Raw genomic sequence first — 24,135 nt, forward strand, 5'->3', positions numbered from 1 at the left:
AAATTCTCTTTAGATTTCCAATTCACAGAAGCTCTATGCCTTTCCCACTGGGCTTCCACTTTCTTGTTTATGGTGGTTGAGTTACACAAATGAGGAATTCATATTTACTCTCAGTTTCATGGATATTTTTTTTTTAATGGATTTTACTGAAGTTTAAGTTTCATCATTATTATTTTAACAAAGATAAATTTGTGTTTTCCAAAAACAAATGATTTTAGGTTTCATAGCATTATCACTAGGATTATGAGACCTAGATTAGTCTAATATAAGTCGGTAAACATTGGTTAACAGTTATTTTAATTTGATCCTGGAGTAACTGAGGCTTGATACTTATTACCAAGGCAAGACCACATTTTCTCTGTTTCACTTCAGGATCTTTCAGTGGGGATGGAAAAAGGTTTCCCTAATTAGTTGTCTATGAGTTGTGTTATTTTAGCCATAATAGCAAAGACAGCAAGTTCATTCTATCATACTGATCCTTTCAAGATGAATACTGACCTCTCTCTTTAAAATGAATCAACAGCTATAGTTAAGCTCTGAGAACCTAGTTTCTTCTCTTCGTGTGCTAAATGTCGTGCAAGCCATGTAGGAGTGGTTAACCAGTATTCTGCAATATATCTAGCAATGGGAAACATTGCAGTGATGTGGTAAAGATTACCTTAATACATTGCTTTCACATCATGTTAAGTCACTAACAGTTAGAGGCTCTTAGAAGAATTACCATTATACTTATTACACTGTTTGAGACTTCTCCTGTTCTAGTTTTCTTCATACAGTATATTTTTCAATTTAACTTCAATTGTGATTCTATTTATCACTGTTATATATTTTTACTATTGGACCATGAGAAATAGATGAAAAGGAACTATATGGATCAACTATTTTCGAACAAAATTGGAATGTATTTGTACAATTTATAGGTGAGTTCTTCCAAGTTATCATGATTTTTCAGTCCTGCCATTAAATTTAATCAGAGTTAGAGTGGATGACGTGCATATAGAAGAATAGTATTTTTTATTTTTTTACTCCACATTTCACACTTCGTGCAGTGGCAATTGGTAAAGTGCTATGCCTGCAATAATGTATTTCTGTCAGATTTATAAAACATTCGCTAAATGACTAATGTATAGAGATGTAGTTACAGTATGTTGTTGCTTGGTTGGTCAATAAAACCTATAAAAGTTATTTTAATGTTCATTTTTTCTTACCAATTTAATGCTGAGAAAAACAAATCCTGAGCTTATGTAGATGAAAATATTTTTTTAAATATTGCACTGCAAATTTATTTTGCTCTGTACAGTTATGAATAATGCATGTCTGTAAGGGTTTTCATTCATCCATTTTATCGTAGAAAAGAGAATTTTTTTTTCCTTTTATTTGATTTCTTCTTTTCAAAGCTGCACAATAGCTGGATAACAACCAAAGCTAATACTGAAGTTGCTCTTGATTTCATACGTGTGTTTTCATGAATTTAAATGACATTTCTCACATGGCTTCTCATCGAGTGTGTGCTGTAAAATGTTGTTATAAAAGCCCAACACTTGTACATTTTGATGAGTTTGGTTTTGTTTATTGCTGTCGCTGCTTTAAGACATTTGGGGACCTGTGAAAAGAAAAATCACCAAACTTTTTTCTTTTTTTTTCCTGAGATAACTCTTTTGCAAAGTGTATTTATAAAAAATAAATAAATAAATAAAAAATTCTGCAAAATCCTTGACGTTGCTGATTTAGACACGTGTGTATAACAGTCCTACCGGAAGTGTGATTGTGATTTCCGTTTGGTCGGTGACCACAATGCCTACAGAATCACTAGAAAGATAATCGACAAAAAAACACCAAAGTGTTTTCCAAATACAGCAGTCACCAAAATACTTCATTAAATATAGTTTTCATACCCTAACTGTATTAGAGAGCTTGGCACAAGCTGTCCTCGCTATGGTAAGGCAGAACTAGCATTGAATGCTAACGTTGAAGTGTTTTATTAAATTTTTTTTAAGACAATTTCAAGTTTTGAGTTGTAACTTCTTGTTTATTTTATATATTTTAAATGGCAAAGTTTGTGTTTTTACATAGATAGCAAAACACAATTATTTCTCATTAAATTAGGGTACAAGTTGCTGCAAATGTGTTCGAGAACTACACCCAAGGGAGAAATACACCCCCCTCATCGAAGAGGTTGTAGTTGATGAACTGTCATCTGTTGGTCAGGCCAAGGTATATCACTATAGAGATACTTGTTTTATAATGACATATAATGCATTCTCTACAAATGCCTACGTGTGTGGCTAATGTCTTTCAGATTTCTGTCCACTGTAAGGAGAACCCTGAGGGTCAAGACGGAATAGTGGTATTTGACATGGAGACATTTCCCATCATCAACTACTTCTGTCTTTCCAGTGTAGAAGACCTTGCTAAAGATCAAAAACAGAATAAATACAAATCTCAGGGGAATTAGTTTCTTGTCGACATCAATCGCAAATGAATATTCAGGGACATTTAGAATGTGATTGCATCACAAGATCTTTCTTCTTTGATATGTATGGTAATCTAGTCATGAAAATGTAAAGCAATGTGTAATCATTAAATTTAACGTAACATAACTTTATTTTTTAAAATATTTTCTTGCGTTCTTAGACAATGTTCTTGGAAAATATCAGGTTTTCCCACATCGTGAGGCCATTTTCCCCATAATATACTGTAGGTCAAGCCGCATACACACACACACACACACACACACACACACACACAAACACAAAATTGGAGTCCTCCGAGCGCAACCCGACAAAATCAAAGCCAATCTGATTTGCTCGCATTTGCACCACACTGCACAGCTAAAGAGCATAAAACTAAAACTATACCTTGTATTTTCACAATGCTTCTCAAAACAACATCCTTTTACGGCTGTCTTGATGAAAACGTGAGGCGTTGGTCATTTAATATGCAACATCTCTCTACTTCCACAATCAACCCCCTCATCCAGGTTTGATGCTCAATCATGTGGAACGGGATTGTGAAACAATAAGATTTTGCTGTGGGCGGGGCTACGCTGCATGAATTGTAGTCTTGATACACTTCTTGACACTTGAGTTTGGCTGTAAAATACCAGTATTTTATGAGAAATAAAAAAAGATTTGCAAGCAACAAACAAACTAAAAAAACAACAACATTATAACAGATGTTTCACGAGTGACCATATGCTGCCTTCACGTGTTACCGGAATTATCTTAAATATGATTTTCCCACTTGGAAGCTGCACATGAATGACCCCTCAAGACATAATTAGAACTGAAACTCAAATAATTTTTATAACAGAATTTCCCAGTTAGGAGATGTAAATTTTCAACATGGTGGAGGATACTATGGAGCCCCTTAGAGGACAGGGAGGGAAGGTCTTGCAATAGTTTTACATTCCCTCGCAATAGTTTTGGGTTCCCTCGCAATAGTTTTGCGTTCCCTCGCAATAGTTTTGCGTTCCCTCACAATACGCAAAACTATTTCAGAAAAGAATTCCCGCCTTGACCTTTAAGGGGCTCAGTACCGCAGATTACGGTTTCTGTGGTAAATGAAAGGTTTTATTCGTTTTTCTAAATACAGCTAATTGTTAGCGCTCGCTGTTTCGGTCATATTTATTTATGTATATCAGTGACCATTTGATGCATATTGTACATTTTCACACTGTGAAAATAGCTTGTATTTGACCAAAATTACATTATCGTCAGCAAGCTAACTGATAATGTATTATGGTGTCAAAATTAAAGTTCCTCAAGTAATATGTATGAATGAACCTGGCATCGTCTATTTTCCTGGTCTTTCCGACAACAAAGTACTTTAATGCAACATACTCATAATTACCACTTCAGAAGTGGAAAGTAGGGTAATTCCGATAGCACAAGAAGGCAGTATTAGTCCCAGGCAGTTATGGTTTGACTGGTTAGTATGGTGCAGTTGGTTGGCCCCTGCTGGTCGATGCTGTAACTATACCATTTTTCTGCCAAAAAGCATCTTTCTCTACTGATGGCACATCGCTGTAAGCAACATATTAAAAATATTTATTTTATAGGTTTTTGCCATTGCTTCATTTTTTTATTGTAATTTTTTTAGAGCTCTATAAAGCAGGAAATTGACTTTTCCCAGTCTTCTGCATTTGTTGTAACCGACTAGAGACCGCTAGTCAATATTTGGGACTATGTTGACAATTAATTCCTGGAAGTTTACAGTAAAATATTTACTTACCAACCTCAGAGCTCATAGTGGTCTGTCTTAAAGGTTTGTACGTTTTTGTTAAATATCAATTTCACATTGAAGTACATACATTTATTTTTTACTTCCGGAACCCAGTTTTCTTTTTTGTCTGAATGATGAACGGTTTCACCATAACAAGAGCCAAACTAAACAAGGAGGATAGTGTATGTCTCTACGGGTCAATGAAGCTGAGAAAGTTTATTAAACCTTAAATTTCCTGAGGTTGAGGCTAGACACAAGACAATTTATACCCAAACTGTACACTATTCATTAAACAGTGTGCCTTTATCAGTGGTCCCACTTGCTGACACTGACAGGGCCAAAAACCCGGCAATACACACAGATGCACACATTTACTATACATTTCACAATGTATTATGAGAAAATGTGTAAAAGCAGAGCCAGCAGACCTTTTAAATGTTTTTTAAATAATTTTTTTTAATTAATTACAAAACAATTGAATTACAGAGAAAATACATGTAAAAGACATGCTATCCTTCAGTACCTAAATATCCCTCATCTGTGGTAAAGCCCTGATTATATTTAAACATAATAAGATGATGCAATGATTTTCATCCTCATTTTGAGTAAAACAAAAAAGGGCATTTAGAGATATATATTCACATTCTTTAACATCTAGGCCTATATACCTTATTCACAGTAGTGCGATATTTCAATATTTACGTTAATGAAAACGAGACTGTGAGGAATAGACTTACAGTTTCTTCAATGGAATGCACTGTATAAAGCTTCTGGAGTTTTTTCTTCTGATATTTTAAACATTTTGTTGCCAGAACGATCCAAAAGAATTTAAACAACAGTGCAATTCATTGACGAGACTGTAAGTGCATCCCTTACAGCCTTGTTGTTATTCCTGTCAAAAGTTAAAGATGGTGCTACTGTGAATAAGGTCCTTGCACCTCAGTTCAGTTTATTATCTTCTGGACCACATCTATAGAGGCTTTAATGAAGATAGCATTGTCTCTGATATAGTTCCTCTTCTTCATCTCCTCATGGGCAATGAACTTCGGGTAGCCGAACCCCAACATGCTCTCATCCAGACAGCCTCCACGAACACTTCCCAGAGCTCCAGGCCGTGGCCTCTGGAAGTTTTTCCAGGTGGGATCTGGGCTGAAGCTCTCTGTGACATGCAGTGGTTTGGTGAGTGCTGGGTCGCTCTGATCCAGAAGCGAGAATGTAACATGGTAAGGGAAAGGCCACTCCAGCAGCCCATCGTACTCTCCTGGTAAAACACGAATGTAGACTGACAGGTATGAGCCCTCGCCACTGCCGTTTCCATTGGGGAAGACAGACACTTGAAGACGATAACCATAGTTATGGGAATAGAAGGCGGGACTAAATAGTTCCAAACTCCCATCTGTCCTGCTCTTGGCCTCCTGCAGTCGTTGGTTGTAGTCGGTGAGCTTCCAGAGCAGTGTGCCATCTCGGCTTCCAGAGAGTTCTTCCACCCCACGCCGGAGTTCCCTGAGCTCCAGTCTCTGGCGGTTCACCAGACCACACAGCAGAGAGAGGTGTGAATGGGTGGCCTCCTCAAGGTGCCGTCCCACTGCAGTCTTAGGGCACTGTCAGTGCAACAGAGGATAAAAGAAAGATAGTCATGACACATAATCATGGTCATGACACTGTGCTGGATATTTTTATATACATTCCTTAGTAAAAATAGTCAAATGTGACAGATTCTCAAAGATCAACATGATTTCATTGATATTCATACGTAAAGTGTGGTTCTAGCACACATACTGTATATTTCCCTATGTTTGTACAGACATTAAATGAACGAAATCAACATATTCCCAGGATCTTTTTATCTATGAACAACTAGTTTTTAATCCTATGAGGAATACATTGGTTGACTTTATTGTGTTTTATAATAAATTAAATTAATGAAATACGACATTATAGCATTTATTTTATTAATGGTTATATATATATATATACAGTATACATGTCAAATATATATACACCGATCAGCCACAACATTAAAACCACCTGCCTAATATTGTGTAGGTCCCTCTCGTGCCGCCAAAACACCGCCAAACCGCATCTCAGAATATCATTCTGAGATGCTATTCTTCTTACCACAATTGTACAGTTACCGTAGACTTTGTTAGTTCGAAACAGTCTGGCCATTCTCTGTTGACCTCTCATCAAGAAGGCATTTCCATCCGCAGAACTGTCTCTTGAATTTACTCAGAATGGTGTCAAAAACAAAAAACATCCAGTGAGCAGCAGTTCTGTGGAGGGAAACACCTTGTTGATGAGAGAGATCAACAGAGAATGGCCAGACTAGTTCGAACTGACAAAGTCTACGGTAACTCAGATGACCGCTCGTGTGGTAAGAAATATTCTCAGAATGCTATTCTGAGATGCGGTTTGGCGCTGTTTTATCAGAACGAGGGGGACCTACACAATATTAGGCAGGTGGTTTTAATGTTGTGGCTGATTGGTGTGTATATATATATATATATGTGTGTGCTGTCAGTCAATTAAAATATTTAATCATGACTAATTGTATGATTTTTCAATAGTTAATTGCGATTAATCGGAGACTTTGAAAGTGCTGAAACTTGACTATATGTATACTTATTTTTCTGTCAAAATGCATCTAGTTCCTTCTTAGAAAAGAAAACAATATGCAGGGTTGGGGAGTAACGAAATACATGTAACGGGATTACGTATTTAAAATACAAGATATAAGTAACTGTATTCCACTACAGTTACAATTTAAATCATTGGTAATTAGAATATAGTTGCATTAAAAAAGTATTTTGATTACTGAAGAGATTACTTTGCATTTTATTGTCACTTGTTTCATTTAATATTTTGTCCTTTCAGATGGAAAACATTTATACATATAAATGATGCGATCCAAAGTGCATTTGAACAGCAGTGAAACACTTTCTTATGATGTGTTACATTCATACGAGCAGACAGAGAAGTACGTCTGAAGTAAGTTTGGAGCAGAAGAAATAGAAATAAACCTTGTGTAAATTGTCAGCTTTACGCTAAGCTTAAATGCTATTTCTAGCCATTTTACATGCACAATACCAGGCACGATCATATTTTTTATATCCACGTTAGATCATAATTTCTTTTTTTCTAGTAAGACCTTTGATATTAGGACAAAAGTCGTATTCTTGATAATAATTTTGTATTGTTTTCCTGTAAACATATCTAAAAATCCTTAAAACAAGATCAATTTGATTAATCTTGTTTTAGAAACAACACTGCATAAGATATTTTTTCAGAGAATGTATTTTACACGTGTATTTTGTCTTACTGTACTGGCAGAGTTTTTATAGTCAAAACAAGTGAAAAAATCTACAGTGCTGAAGAAGTTATCCAAAGTATTTAGAATGTGTTACTGACCTTGAGTAATCTAACAGAATACGTTACAAATGACATTTTACAGCATGTAATCTGTAATCTGTAGTGGAATACATTTCAAAAGTAACCCTCCCAACCCTGACGATACGTAACAATAACGTTTTATAAACATTTTCCAAAAAAGGATTCCACAGTTTAAAGATACACTATATTGCCAAAAGTATTCGCTCATCTGCCTTTAGACGCATATGAATTTAAGTGACATCCCATTCTTAATCCATAGGGTTTAAATTGACGTCGGCCCACCCTTTACAGCTATAACAGCTTCAACTCTTCTGGGAAGGCTTTCCACAAGATTTAGGAGTGTGTTTATGGGAATTTTTGACCATTCTTCCAGAAGCGCATTTGTGAGGTCAGACACTGATGTTGGACGAGAAGGCCTGGCTCACAGTCTTCGCTCTAATTCATCCCAAAGGTGCTCTATCGGGTTGAGGTCAGGACTCTGTGCAGGCCAGTCAAGTTCTTCCACACCACACTCGCTCATCCATGTCTTTATGGACCTTGCTTTGTGCACTGGTGTGCAGTCATGTTGGAACAGGAAGGGGCCATCCCCAAACTGTTCCCACAAAGTTGGGAGCATGGAATTGTCCAAAATCTCTTGGTATGCTGAAGCATTCAGAGTTCCTTTCACTGGAACTAAGGGGCTAAGCCCAGCTGCTGAAAAACAACCCCACACCATAATCCCCCCTCCACCAAACTTCACAGTTGGCACAATGCAGTCAGACAAGTACCGTTCTCCTGGCAACCGCCAAACCCACACTCGTCCATCAGATTGCCAGATGGAGAAGCGTGATTTGTCACTCCAGAGAACGCGTCTCCACTGCTCTAGAGTCCAGTGGCGGCGTGCTTTACACCACTGCATCCGACACTTTGCATTGCACTTGGTGATGTATGGCTTGGATGCAGCTGCTCGGCCATGGAAACCCATTCCATGAAGCTCTCTATGCACTGTTCTTGAGCTAATCTGAAGGCCACATGAACTTTGGAGGTCTGTAGCGATTGACTCTGCAGAAAGTTGGTGACCTCTGCGCACTATGCGCCTCAGCATCCGCTGACCCCGCTCTGTCATTTTACGTGGCCTACCACTTCGTGGCTGAGTTGCTGTCATTCCCAATTGCTTCCACTTTGTTATAATACCACTGACAGTTGACTGTGGAATATTTAGTAGGGAGGAAATTTCACGACTGGACTTGTTGCACAGGTGGCATCCTATCACAGTACCACGCTGGAATTCACCGAGCTCCTGAGAGCGGCCCATTCTTTCACAAATGTTTGTAGAAAGAATTTTGTAGTTGCCTAGGTGCTTCATTTTATACACCTGTGGCCATGGAAGTGATTGGAACACCCGAATTATTTGGATGGGTGAGCGAATACTTTTGGCAATATAGTGTATAAATGCACTAAAACAGCACCAATTAAAGTAACATTATAATGTTACTAAACTTTATTTAGTAACATGTTTCCCAAAGTCTAAATGGGAGGTTTGACAAATTTAAATATCTAGTCCCCGTAGTTTGCGTTTTTATTGTTATGGGCATTACCATCTTTTAAACCCTCATCATCCACAATATTAACAGTCGCTATTCACTTTGCTACAGCAATCCCGTCACAGCAACCTCAGAACAGCCCTCAGATGCTGCATGTGCCACTGCCAATCATTACTGTATATAATGATGTCATCCAGATAGGCAGCGGCGTAAGCAGAGTGTGGTCTGAGGACGCGGTCCATGAGGTGCTGAGACGTAGCCGGGGCCCCAAACAAACCGAATTGGAGCGTCACAAATTGGCATAAGTCAAATGGTGTGGAGAAGGCCGTTTTTTTGCGGGACATTGGCATTAAGGGGATCTGCCAATAACCCTTTGTCAAATCCAGTGTCGAATAAAAGCGAGCTGTGCCCAACCAATCGAGCAACTCATCAATACGAGGCATTGGGTATGCGTCAAATTTAGACACCGCATTGACTTTTCTATAATCCACACAGAACCATTCAGACCTGTCGCTCTTAGGAACTAGAGCAAACGGGCTGGACCAATCGCTGTGGGATTCCTCTATTACTCCCATATCAAGCATTGCATCTAATTCTTCCCGAACTATTTTCTTTTTGTGCTCGGGCAGTCGGTAGGGATAGCTACGTACCACTACCCCAAGCGCCATCTCGATGTGGTGCTGGATAAGATTTGTACGACCTGGCAGAGAAGAAAACACATCTGCAAATTCTTTCTGCAACCTGGCAACCTCTTTGACTTGATACGGTGAGAGGTGGTCTCCACATGTGACCAGGGCAACATGATTGGCTTTTACGTTCACCTCCGGTCTGAGCTACGCCCTCTCTGGAACTACCATTGCCAATGTCAAAGGGACCGCCTCCCTCCATAATTTTAGGAGGTTGAGATGGTATATTTGACGTGCGTCACCTCTCTCCCACTCGTCGTGTGACCTCAAAGAGCCCTTGCCACTTGGCGAGTAATTTAGAGCTTGATGTGGGGAGTAATACGAGCACTTTATCTCCCGGTGCAAATTCCCGTAGCCGAGTACCCCTGTTATACAGTCAGCAAAGTGTGGAGCTTTGCTCTAAGATAAAGAACATATTTAATTAAATTTTTACTGTTTGAAGGTCTCTCCTCCCAAGTTTCCCGTATGATGTCGAGCACGCCGCGCGGCCGCCACCCATACAGCAGCTTGAATGGGGAAAACCCTGTGGAGGCTTGTGGAGGACCCCTTGCACTGCAAATAAGAGGGGTTCGAAGCCATTTATAAAAATTTCTAAGATCCTCATGCACGAACTTATGAATCATATTTTTCAGGGTTTTATTAAATCGTCCCACCAACCTCTCTGTTTGTGGATGGTAAACACTGGTGTGAATTGATTTAATACCCAATAATTCTTACAGTTTGCATAGTGTTCGTGACATAAATGAGGTGCCTTGATCAGTGGGGATTTCTTTCAGAATCCCCACTTGGGAGATTATTCTGAAGAGTGCCTCCGCAACACCACATGCTGAGATGTTGCGCAGAGGCACTGCTTCCGGATATTGCGTTGTATAGTCCACCAGAACCAATTCAAAGTGATGTCCGCGTGCTGTCCACTCAAATGGCCCGATGTGGTCCATGCCAATTCTTTCGAAGGGGACCTCGATTAACAGAAGGGGGCGCAATGGTGTTCTTGGGGTAGCTGGCAGATTCACCAGCTGACATTCACAGCGTCCCGCACACCACCTTCAAACATCCCCGCGAATGCTCGGCCAATAGAAACGGGCCATTAGACGGTTCAGTGCTTTTCCTGCCCTAAGTGACCCGCCATCAGATTATAATGAGCCGTCTGGAATAGCATTTCCCGACGGCTCTGTGGTATTAACAGCTGGGTTGTATCCTCTTATGTCTGGGCGTCCTGTGTCACTCGATACAACCACTCTTTTATAATAGCAAAATATGGATATGAAAGTGCAATGTTTGGTTTGAGTCATTGACCATCAATAACTTTCACTTGGTCAAGGGCATGCCTAAGGGTTTTGTCTCTTGACTGCTCTAGAGGGAAATCCCTTTCGGAAAATCCTCAAGGGACGGGAGGAGCCGAAGCCTCCCCCTCCCTTACGTCATCCTGACGTGGAGCTGATGAGGACTGCCCTGGCTCTGCCTCCCCTTTATTTAACATCTAACAACTTTCTCGCAGGACCCATCCACACAAATTCCTTTTAATACATTTTTAAATTCTGGCCAATCAGTTCCCAAAATCAGTGGATTGGGTGAGGCAGGAACTAACTCCACTCTATGCTTTTGTCCCCGAAATTTAATAACAAGTGTCACTACTAGATAATTGTGAATATCCCCATGCACACACCTCACCCTCACCATTTTGCTTGTGCCCAAAGCCTTGTCTTGAACCAAACATTGTTGTATAGTGGTCTGGTTTCAGCCCGTATCCACCAAGGCTTGATGTGTACTCCCCTTGACACTCACCAGTATTCTGTACACTCCGGCTCGATCGGGGGCAAGCCCGTGGAGTGTCAGGGACCTGGACCACAGTTCCCAACTCCATCACTGGGCACTGGTCCCGGAAGTGCCCTGGATCCCCGTAACTCCAGTAGGCTGGCCCAGGCATTACGCCTGCACCAGTGTCAGTGGGTACATCCACCTGAGGGGGAGAGTGACGAGACACTGAGGCCACCGGTGGTGGGGCATACCCCCGCGAACGAGGAGCTGGCTTCGGCGGCAGGTTTCCACGCCTCCGGGATACTGAGATGGACTGCAGTGAAGGGACAGAGTGAGAGGAGGGGGGGAGGGACACAGGGGGAGGGGAGAGAGTTAGAGAATGGGAGGGCTCTTCCGCTTTCTGATACGCCGACATATGGTCCTCCGCCAATTGGACGGCCTCCTCTAGCGACGCTGGGCATTGGCACTGGACCCACCCTGCCGTTCCTTTCGGTAGACGACAGATAAGCTGCTCCAGCACCACGAGATCGATGACTCCCTTGGCGTCACAGTCCTCAGCCAGCAGCCACTTCTGGCAGGCGTCCTGGAGCTGTTGAGTAAAGGCAAACAGGCGGCCGTGCCCATCCACCTTCATCGACCGGAAGAGTTGTCGGTATTACTCAGGGCTGGTACTGAACCCGCTGCAGGATGGTCTTCCTCAGATCATCATACACCAGGAGACTTGACGCCGGTAGTTGTTGTGCCGCGAGTTGAGCTTCCCCTGACAACAGTGGGATGAATCTGGCCGCCCACTGAGCACATGGCCAGTCCGAGATCTCGGCCGTCCTCTCAAAAAATCCAGGAAGGCCTCAGGATCATCTTCTGCCCCAATCTTCATGAGGGCAACCGGGGATATGGGGGCTGCTGGGTCCGGGGTCACGGCCGGGACTTTCTCCTGGTGTAGTAGGCTTTGGATCGTGTGCCAGTCTTCTGCTTGAGCTTGGAGCACCTCCTGGAATCGGAGAGCCTGGTCCTGGCGTAGCTCAAGCAGGGCCTGATGTTGTGCATGGTGCATACTGGTGAGGGACTTGATGAATTCTGCCAACTGCGAGGACTCCATGCTGGCGTATTTCCTCCAATTCGCCAGTGTAAAGTTCAAGAAAGGGAAGGAAAGGAGGACACAGGAAACTTGGGCTTCAACTCAAAGGTATAACTTTTAATAAACAACTCAAAGGGGCTTTTCAGCAGAACACTCTTTAGCTTAAACTCAAGATAGTCTCTTTCAGATGGGTAGATCTCTCTCCCTCGTCTCTGGCGTGGTCCCTTTTTAATCGCTCTCTCCAGTGCTTACTGCAATCAGAAACAGGTGTTAGACATTATAGCGCTCAGGTGTGTGCACCCTTACCGCATTCTCTCTCTCTCCGGACAAATGCTCGACCACGCCCCCGCCACCATGTGTTAATCACAATTAAGGGGATCCGAATAAAGAATAAAAACTTTTTAATTAATCGCATGCGTTGACACGTTAATTTTCGAAAGCTCTAACGTAAACAGCTATTTTCTATGGATACAAGCAGCATGAAAGTACAGATCCTATCTACTTGAATGGGGGAAGTACGAAATCTCCAGAATGGTTAGTCAAGACTACAATCAAAGAACATATTTCAAATAAGTAAAATCTTACAACAATGGTATCATAAATTGTGCTTCTTCAGCATAGATCATGCTAAAAAATATATTTTTCAGGCAATTCCAGCTAAGTTGCTTGATCGTTCTTGAGTTGACTGACAGGCGATGTCTGTATTTAAAAGGTGATTGGCCTTGTAAGGCGGGACGTCCGTTTCTACATCCATTTACCGTTGGGCGTTCCAAATTCTCCCAATCATTTTAATAGAAGTGCTCTGTCCCAGGAGCATATATATACTGTATATATACTGTAGTACTGTATATATATACAGTATATGTGTCATTGTAAGTTTCATAATGTTCTGTTAGATTTCTAAAGACTGTTTGGAACCATAACACAAAAACACAGATCACGTTCAAGAATGTATGTAATTGTAAAGACACTGACTACCACCCCTGGAGTCGCGAGTTCAAATCCAGGGCGTGCTGAGTGATTCCAGCCAGGTCTCCTAAGCAACCAAATTGGCCTGGTTGCTAGGGAGGGTACAGTCACATGGGGTAACCTCCTCGTGGTCGCTATAATGTGGTTCTCACTCTCAGTGGGGTGCATAGTGACTTGTGCATGGATGCCGCGGAGAATAGCGTGAAGCCTCCACACACGCTTCGTCTTCACAAACCACGTGATAAGATGCGCGGATTGACGTCTCGGACACGGAGGCAACTGAGATTCGTCCTCTGCCACCCGGATTGAGGCGAGTCACTATGCCACCATGAGGATTTATAGCACATTGGGAATTGGGCAGAAAATGGGGAATTTTTTTTATTGTTATGTAATTAAGAATGCAATTATGTAATCTATAAAATGTAACTGTAATCTTACTATATTCATTATAAAATGTAATGTAATTCAAATAGTAATTTATTTTGTAATCTGATTACTTACTATAGATTACATGTAATCTTTTACTACCCAGAATTGATCCCAGGGCTATTATGTGTGCATAACTCAAGATCTCACCCTATGTTTGCAGCCAGACTCCTTAAATGGGCAAAGCACCATTGCAGCGCTACAGCCTTCCTTTATATGAGCCATTAAATTATCTCGGGTGATTCCAGGTGTACCGCACCTATTAGGACACTGCACAGGAAAGCGTGGACACTGTTGCTGATGATGCTGTAAATAACAGAATAAAATTTAAGCCATTAAGTCAAAGCCTATGAATATACTCCTTTACTGCCAAAACATCTGTTGAGTAGTTTTTTTTATGTATGGAAGCACACTGTGTACTGACCTGAATAGTGTCATAGAGGAACTCTTTCCTACAGTATCTGCAGGGCAGTTTGCGCTTGGGGCATTCAGACACAGAGTGCTGGGTCAACAGTCTACGCATCATACGATCACCACATTTATTCTCACAGTACACACTTTCCTCTGGACAATCTCCTTGGTGACTCTGTGTGTGGACAAAGAGAGACACAAAATATAATTGATGTTAATCAGTTGATCATTTCCGTTTGAGAAGCATTATGAATATGACACAATAATATTGGAGGGGACAAAATTATTGAACAAATAAAAGACACGATCTTTGAAGTAAATACATCACAACTAATGCAACTACACAGGTTGCAAACTACAAACAACTTGGGTTACTAGGAGAATGAGGTAAACTGTGTCACTTTTTACTTAGGCCGCCCGGAGTCCTTTTTCCCTACATTATTTGTTTCTGTTATGTGTAATAGAAAAATGGGCAACATTTTTTTCCCTCTATTATAATTTTATTTTATTTTTTTCATTCATAATCAAGGTACCCTGACCTGGAAGGGCAACATATGAAAAAAATCTATTAATTAGTGTCAGCTTCAGTCACTGGGGGGTGCATTAATTTTTACTGCTAACAGTAAGCATGAAATATTACATATAGACTGTGGAAGTTCTAGTATTTTTTATCTATTTACTTTTTATTAAATTATTCCAAAACAACACAATCACATTAAAGACATTTCAAATTTCTTATATACAGTGGTGTGAAAAAGTGTTTGCCCCCTTCCTGATTTCTTATTTTTTTGCATGTTTGTCACACTTAAATGTTTCAGATCATCAAACAAGTTTAAATATTAGTCAAAGATAACACAAGTAAACACAAAATGAAGTTTTTAAATGAAGGTTGTTATTATTAAGGGAAAACAAAATCCAAACCTACATGGCCCTGTGTGAAAAAGTGATTGCCCCCTAAACCTAATAACTGGTTGGGCCACCCTTAGCAGCAACAACTGCAATCAAGCGTTTGCGATAACTTGCGATGAGTCTTTTACAGTGCTGTGGAGGAATTCTGGCCCACTCATCTTTGCAGAATTGTTGTAATTCAGCCACATTGGAGGGTTTTCGAGCGTGAACTGCATTTTTAAGGTCATGCCACAGCATCTCAATAGGATTCAGGTCAGGACTTTGACTAGGCCACTCCAAAGTCTTCATTTTGTTTTTCTTCAGCCATTCAGAGGTGGACTTGATGGTGCGTTTTGGATCATTGTCCTGCTGCAGAACCCAAGTTCGCTTCAGCTTGAGGTCACAAACAGATGGCCGGACATTCTCCTTCATAATTTTTTGGTAGACGGCAGAATTCATGGTTCCATTTATCACAGCAAGTCTTCCAGGTCCAGAAGCAGCAAAACAGCCCCAGACCATCACACTACCACCACCATATTTTACTGTTGGTATGATGTTCTTTTTCAGAAATGCGGTGTTACTTTTACGCCAGATGTAATGGGACACATCTTCCAAAATGTTCAACTTTTGTCTCGTCAGTCCAGAGTATTTTTCCAAAAGTCTTGGGGATCATCAAGATGTTTTCTGGCAAAAATGAGACGAGCCTTAATGTTCTTTTTGCGCAGCAGTGGTTTTCGTCTTGGAACTCTGCCATGCAGGCCATTTTTGCCCAGTCTCTTTCTTATGGTGGAGTCATGAACACTGACCTTAACTGAGGCAAGTGAGGCCTGCAGTTCTTTGGATGTTGTTGTGGGGTCTTTTGTGACCTCTTGGATGAGTCGTCGCTGCGCTCTTGGGGTAATTTTGGTCGGCCGGCCACTCCTGGGAAGGTTCACCACTGTTCCATGTTTTCGCCATTTGTGGATAATGGCTCTCACTGTGGTTCTCTGGAGTCCCAAAGCTTTAGAAATGGCTTTATAACCTTTTCCAGACTGATAGATCTCAATTACTTTCTTTCTCATTTGTTCCTGAATTTCTTTGGATCTCAGCATGATGTCTAGCTTTTGAAGATCTTTTGGTCTACTTCACTTTGTCAGGCAGGTCCTATTTAAGTGATTTCTTGATTGAGAACAGGTGTGGCAGTAATCAGGCCTGGGTGTGGCTAGAGAAATTGAACTCAGGTGTGATAAACCACAGTTATGTTTTAACAGGTGGGGCAAACACTTTTTCACACAGGGCCATGTAGGTTTGGATTTTGTTTTCCCTTAATAATAACAACCTTCATTTAAAAACTGCATTTTGTGTTTACTTGTGTTATCTATGACTAATATTTAAACTTGTTTGATGATCTGAAACATTTAAGTGTGACAAACATGCAAAAAAATAAGAAATCAGGAAGGGGGCAAACACTTTTTCACACCACTGTATATATATATATATATACATTTCCTTCCCAGCAAAGGTACAGATAGTATGTGCCAGTAGTTATATGGCTAGGAAATATTTTGGCTTTTAATAGTTTTTATAACTTGCCATGTTGACAGCAATAGTACTTTGTAAAAAAAAAAAACAATTCCTGATGAGGACATTGGGGGCCCAGAGACAGCTAGTGGGGTCTGAGATCTTTTCTACCAAAAGATTAAAATATTTCATCAAAACTTCATCAGTCGAGGGCACTTGGATGTGAATATTAAAAGATAAGATCAACAGTTTGTTTTGAAGCTGAATGACAGCAGTCCAGTTTTGTTGAAATATTTTTACATTCAGAATCTATACCTATGTATGGGACATAGGAGGCCTTTTGACAGATAAAATACTGTGGGTTCAGAGGTGTCTTCTGAGAGAAAATGTATAAAAATGTAAAAGCCTGAATGGACCATTTTTATATTTTCCTTAAAGAGAGAATCTACTAACAACAAACAAACAAACAATTTACAAAACAGTGAAGCATTAAATATCTGTTTGATTAATTTAAGGATAAATAGGCTTTCCTTGCCATGATGATATCTCTGCTTAATTTTCAAAAAATCAGAACAAAAATCTGTTTATTATGAAAGGCTCATAACATGCTGATTAATGAAGTTAAATTTAGATGGAAAAAACGTTATAGTCTTAAGGCGGCACGTAAATTTGTCCAGACACAAACCTAGCTTAGCTGAACCGGCTGAATCACATATCAGACAGATGAAGATAGTTTCACTTAATTTTTGTTTTCTGCGGTGTGTTTAAGCAAAAGACGCCAGTATCTGTAGCGGCGTCTCCGCTACTGTTGTTAAAATAACCGCACCTGCAACTCGTGCGTACAGTAAATTAGGCTTTATGCGGCGCCTTATGTCTATAGCGGGGAGAGAGGCAACGCGCACGGAGCGGGAATAAAGTGCTTAGGGGCCGTTTACACGACAACGTTTTCAACTAAAAACGGGAAAATTGTATGCGTTTTGGCTGTTCGTTTACACGACAACGGCGTTTTGGGGCCTGAAAACGCAAATTTTTGAAAACGGGTTTCAAAATGCAAGTTTTTGAAAACGATGCCGTTTATCGGCTCCATGTAAACATACGCGAATTTGTGAAAACGATGACGTCACACGCACGCGTATTATGTGTTCAGTCTATAGGCATGCGCGCGAGTACTTCAAAACAACGCGCGATATATTAAAAACTACAATGGTGGACTACAGGACTGTGTTTGTGCTGCTCAAGATTTAGTTTATTGACGCTTCTCCAGCAAAGTGTAGATTTACTACATCACTACTACGACCAGTGATCGCCATCTTCATTGTTTGTATTCACCGCTCTGTGGAAGAATGCTTATGTGCGCAGGCGCGTTGTGTTTCTTTACAAAGTGACATCGCCAACTACTGGCCTGGCATGCATAATACAGCGTTTTTAGTCGTTTTCACGGATCCGTGTGAACGGGATCGTTTTGACAACTTTGTCATCTGTACGCGAAACTTTTCAAAAACACAAAGGAAAACTTTTCCGTTTTTAGTACACCGTTGTCGTGTAAACGTACCCTTAGCCAGGTATTACATAACTAGCACAAAGCTTCAGAGCTCGGTCCGGATTTAATTGTCCTTTGGTCCGGATTCGGACCGGAACCTGCTAATTGAGTACCCCTGCTATGAATCTTTCACATTCTGAATGTGAAAGTGGAGATTTATAGTAAAAAAGGACTTAAATATTGATCTGTTTCTCACACACACCTATAATATCTCTTCTGAAGATATGGATTTAACCACTAGAGTCTTATGGATTACTTTTTGGACCTTCAGAGTTCTGGCCACCATTCATTTGCATTGTATGGACCTACAGAGCTTAGATATTCTTCTAAAAATCTTGTTTTGTGTTCTGCAGAAGAAAGTCATACACATATGTGATGGCATGTGGGTGAGTAAATGATGAGAGAATTTTCATGTTTGGGCACTTTAATATTAGAACAAGTTACTTGCATACATTTTATGATTTCATTATTTAATGCAAAATTTGACACTTAAAGGAACAGTAACCCCCCCCCCCAAAAAAAAAAAAAAAAAATTACAGGAGACTGCAGATTTATAATGAATCAGGATTTACATTTTGGTCTGTTTCTTATGCAAAACCGACCGTATCGCTTCATGGTTTAAACAACTGGAGTTGTATGTATTACCTTTATGCTGCCTTTATGTGCTTTTTGACAATGGCTTTGGACACAAGACAGTTTTGGACCCCATTGACTTGCATTGCATGGATATAAACACGTCACACATCTATGAAATATCATTGTGTTCCGCAGAAGAAAGAAATTCATATGAGTTTGAGACGGATTAAGGGTGAGTAAATGATGAGAGAATTATCATTATTGGGTGAACGATTGCTTTAAAACTAGGTATCATTCTAAAACAAAAACAAACAAAAAAACACAATATAATAATACTTCAAGGATTACTAAAAAATATCAAAAATAAAATATACAATAAAGAAATACATTCTCATATGTTGTTTTTTTTGTTGAAAAACAAGGATCTTGCTGACCTCATATGCCTCACCGGTGAACTCTTTGCCACAGTGGTCACAGTCAAGCTTTCTCTTGACACAATCATGCTGCAAGTGCTCAGGCAGTTCTCGCCTCAACAACTTCACAGAGCAGCGATTCGGGCACGACACCACGTTAAACTCACACACTGACAAATGAGCCTGGTGAAGAGCAATAAACACAGTGTGACAGTGAATCACTAATTTAGGTGATATGTTTTATTCTGTTGTGTGTATGTATGACCTCTACACTCTCCAGTGAGGATGTCATGCTATATGAATGTGCCTGTTTGTGAACTGTATGTGCCCTTTCTTTACCTGGAGCAGCTTGTTCTGTGCAGTCCACCGGCAGCCCTCTTCACTGTGTATGCAGCGGATGGGCATTGCAAGAATCTGCTGTTCCAGCTCCACATCTGGAAAAATCTGCAGAATTCCACATTTATGTTTACTGGGGTAAAAAGAACAAGAGCATCTGAAAAACAGTCTCCTATAAATATAGTGTGTTTAAGACTGACCTTTGTAAGGATAAAGAATGAGTTAAGTATAACTTCTGTCTACAGTTAAGCAATCAAAACAGAGGTTATTTACATATAATTCTACATATAATAATAAATCACAATCTCAGAGATGGTGGAAAATGATTATGACTATTTATTTTGGTACAAGAAACAACAAATTGTGCACAATAAGATAAGAAACAAAAATAATTTTGAATATATGTATGATATAAGTACACATTATAGTTAAAAGGCTGCTGTTTTCTGAAGCTAGTCGTCTAAGGTTTATGATAGTGCACTTACTTTGGCATAATCCAGTGGCAGCTGGTCCTCTGGGCACTTGAACACTCCTTCACTATTGAGATTTAGCAGGGGGGAAAAATCTGTTTACTCAATGTAAAAAAAAATTCATGGGAACTTTGAAAGTTGTCTCATATAAGCAAAATTTAGGGCGTTTAATGAAGAACCACCATGGATAATGTAGTTTAGTTCAAGGCTTGGTTTAATGTGTGTTCATATTACACAGGCTAAATGTTTTAGTTGAGTCACTTTCTAGGTCAAACTGGCAGTTAAAGAAATGAATGGCTCTCTGATACACATTTAAACAGACACACAAGAAACAATTGCACGTACATAAACTGTATCAGAATATCAGAATCACCTCCCACACCACACACTGACAGAGGGCCTTCAGGAGGATGTGACTGGATCATCCATCTGGGATGCTGACGTCCCTCAGCACACGTAATGTGAGGACGCAGTGCAACCAACACAACAGCAGAATATTAATCTGATCTTTCCATAACGTGTGACACACATTATCATTTTATCATTCAATGGGGAATTTTCCAAAAGTCCCAGACAGCTTGCAATCTTCATAAAAGTAGATGGGCAGATGTTTAAAATCATATAGCCTGTAGGAACTATTTTGCCTGACATATATCATATAGCATTTGGCAGTTGATAAAATATGTTGAATCAACTAAATTTAAATGATCAAATTGAATTGTTTCAAATTTGAAAATATTACATTTTGGTTGCATAATTTGGCTTCAAATAGAGGAACACAGAACAGTATTTGAATAAGTAAGTGATTTAGATTTGTAACTGAGAAGCATGTGTAAGCCAGACAGAATTTGAGTGGATGAGGCTGTCAATCACTCTAATGATAACATCAACAGGACAACTCAGGACAGTGACAGTCATTGTTTGAACCTTCTCCACCATCATTACAACTGTAAATAACACAAAATTGTGTTTTGACTACAAGATTGAGAAGACAAGGGATGTATATTACTGGAATGCTACGGATGGGTCATAAACCCAAACTGAGCTAACTTACAAATGAGTAATTTCACAGAATATACTCACTGCATGCTTATTAACGCCAAACACTTTCAACTATACTCAAATGGGGATTTCCTTTAACATTACAAATAAAGTTCATGTAAAATATTTTGGTGGTTCATTTTACTGTAAACTTTTCTTTATTGTCACTAATGTTAAAATATTAACAGTTAACAGTACGGATGCACCGATTTGAAAATTTTTGGCCGATACGATACCGATTTATACGAAAAACTTATAGGCTGATTCCCATATTTGCCACTTACCTTATTTTGTCATCAGATCACTGTTTTACTTATGGATTATGCTTTAAAAATGTACAAAGAGGTACAAAAGCTTTCACATTGTTCTAACAATAAATAGTTTGTATTGAACATTGGATCTGTTGAACACATGATAGGCCAAAACTTTAAGAGAGCCACAATGAAAGATAAATAGAAGATACAAAAAAAAAAAAAACTATGATAAGATGTTTATATTATATTTTGTACTTCTGAAACATTTGTGCGCTTCTGTTTTTGCATGTCAAAACAACAAAACTCACATTTTACATACAAATTCATAATATGCATATGTTGGGCAATTCCATTGGAATGTCAACAACATCATGGGGGAAAAAAGTGTTTAAACCAAAGGAACAAAACCCGCTTTTAAATTCTATGTTATAGTGGTATAATGGATAATGGCTAATGCCATCCAGACCGCTAGAGGGCGCTGCTTGCTCACACAGCGCTGACTGATGCACTGAATGCAGAAACGCAGTCTTTTAAGGTTTAGTAATCACACAAGGCCATATTGCGATTTCAATCTTAATTATACCAATCATGGAGGATTAATGGATATCATACTGATATCTCAGAAGTCAAAGTCTGCTGGTTTCAAAGCGTTTTGGATGGTTTCCCTCATCATGCAGCCTTATGGCAGGTTTTCCGCATTAATATAAGAACGATAAAGAAGAAAAAAAATATTTTACATGTTCTTAGGAGTGCCAACCCTTCTACATATTATGGCTATTATTATTTCTGGATTGTGCATTTAAATTCACAGAGTTATAAAGTGTGCTACTCATTCAAATCAACCATTGGTTTTTCATTTAACTGTTTTCAGTATAATATGCTGTTGGTTTTAATTTGGTCAAAAATTGGCCGATAAATATAGGCAGTCGTTATATTGGTGCATCCCTAGTTAACAATATTGACAGTTAACCTGAACTAGTCTAGGAAGTTAAGGAAATTTACATTTTCCTAATTCATAGTTAAAAGACCTTGAGGTGCATAAACATTTAACAGACAAGCAATATTTATAAGCATATACAATTCTCTTTGTCAATTCGGCATATACATTTTCAGTCATGCACCGAGAGTATTAATTAATTAAGTCACATTTAATAACGCATGTAACTTGGATTAAAACATTTTTTCTCAAATATTCTTTCATATTTTTTGTTAAAATGTAAAACCTTTATAAGGACAGAAAACCAAAGACAAGAGTATGTAGCCAAAGGGATTACTGCCCTCTCAAAGAACCAACTATTTGTAAGTGACACTTGTCTTTTTCAAGACAGGGAAAAACAATCAAAACATTGTTCTTTTCATGTACCAATTGCTGACTTCTAAATGAATGATTAAGTCATTAATAGTCAGGTTTATCACTCAAAAACACTTGTAAGAGCCAATTTGAGAAAATGCGACTTAATAACTATAATTGCAACAAATAAAAATGCTACGTGCAATACATAAACAAAACAACGTATTGTTAAGCCAAACGGCAGGCCTTGCTTTCACTTCACATGTTAGTGTTCAACAGATTGTTTTACCTGAGATACTCCTGCAGACAGGTGTCACAGAATCGATGACCGCAGGTGGACACCTGCACCGGCTCCCTCATCGGCTTGTTACACAGAAGGCAAAGAAACCTCCTCCTTGGACGCTCCAGAAATTTATAGTCTAATCCTGGCATACTAATGCCTTTATCAACTTCGTCAGAGTGCAAACTGTAGAAATAAAAATGTAAACTTTAATTATAAACGTAAATTATCCTTCAGGTTTTTCAGCAAAGATGAAGAACTACATGATCGTTAATCGTATATCGATCTCGCGTCTGTAATATAATCAACCTGTCATGACATTTCCGTCTCCAGTAAGATAAGCAAATACAGGGAAACGTTTACAACTCACACCAACTGTCTGTCTACACTTCTGCCCTCCCATATATCTGACAGAGGAGGAGCTATATGTGCCTCTTTGACGCAAATAAACATTGCAGTAGACGGTTTTAGAGTAGCGCCATGTTTACTTCTATGACGGGATAGATAGTCTGCGATTGTGGATCATTCAGCTAACAAAATATTGAGAGAGAGAGAGAGAGAGGGAAAAAAAACGTATTTCCAAAAACTTTGTAAAGACAAAAAACTCCAGAAACACAAGTTATGAAAATTAGATGTGATTTAGCTTTATTCAGTGCATGCCATTGAAGAAACTGTTTTCCCGTCAGAAATCTAATATGGTGCTACTCTCAATAAAGTGTAGATGGGTTTAATATCCGTCTCTGTGAGAAACTAACATTTAAGTTGCAGTTACTGCAAGTTCATGATAAACAAAATCAATGAAACCAAGAGAATGACGAATAAAATATATGCTATGGATATTTTACTGTATCCCCCTCCACACAAATTTACAGTGTTCCCAGATATCAGTGTCCGTGTTACTGTTGATATCTGATACCTTTGCACCTCCCTTAGGGGCTCTCAGAATTCAAAAGGTATGGAAAACTTGTGTTAAAATGCTTAAAAGTATTCATGTATTGTCGATTTACTAAAAACACCACTGGAGTTGATTTGATTACACTGAATCATGCTTATGGATTGTTGTCTTGCTAGAGTGATGACT

The 24,135-nt window shown here is 39.4% G+C and overlaps 1 protein-coding gene and 1 long non-coding RNA gene across 5 annotated transcripts; one reads left to right on the forward strand and one right to left on the reverse strand.

Moving 5' to 3' along the window:
* The first annotated feature begins 663 nt into the window (after nt 1-663).
* On the forward strand, nt 664-4,236 carry LOC127429202 (uncharacterized). The gene is made up of 3 exons (XR_007895244.1): nt 664-920; nt 2,107-2,214; nt 2,300-4,236. It is a non-coding gene; the product is annotated as an uncharacterized LOC127429202 (long non-coding RNA).
* A 435-nt stretch (nt 4,237-4,671) lies between these two features.
* LOC127429188 (TNF receptor-associated factor 4-like) lies at nt 4,672-23,418 on the reverse strand. Of its 4 annotated transcripts, XM_051678059.1 has the most exons (8): nt 23,364-23,415; nt 23,064-23,240; nt 20,204-20,255; nt 19,722-19,826; nt 19,404-19,565; nt 14,479-14,640; nt 14,205-14,360; nt 4,672-5,825 (listed from the first exon to the last, which is right to left on the reverse strand). In XM_051678059.1, exons 2-8 carry the CDS (start codon nt 23,204-23,206, stop codon nt 5,169-5,171), a joined length of 1,437 nt encoding a protein of 478 aa, XP_051534019.1. In that variant the 5' UTR covers nt 23,207-23,240; nt 23,364-23,415; the 3' UTR covers nt 4,672-5,168. The 4 variants fall into 4 exon arrangements, with proteins under 4 accessions (XP_051534019.1, XP_051534017.1, XP_051534021.1 ...); XM_051678057.1 differs by having other exon boundaries at nt 23,064-23,418; XM_051678061.1 differs by lacking the exons at nt 23,064-23,240; nt 23,364-23,415 and adding an exon at nt 20,562-23,045.
* Nucleotides 23,419-24,135: the final 717 nt, after the last annotated feature.

The sequence above is a fragment of the Myxocyprinus asiaticus genome, chromosome 38 (genome assembly GCF_019703515.2).
Source record: "Myxocyprinus asiaticus isolate MX2 ecotype Aquarium Trade chromosome 38, UBuf_Myxa_2, whole genome shotgun sequence".
Lineage (NCBI taxonomy): Eukaryota > Metazoa > Chordata > Actinopteri > Cypriniformes > Catostomidae > Myxocyprinus > Myxocyprinus asiaticus.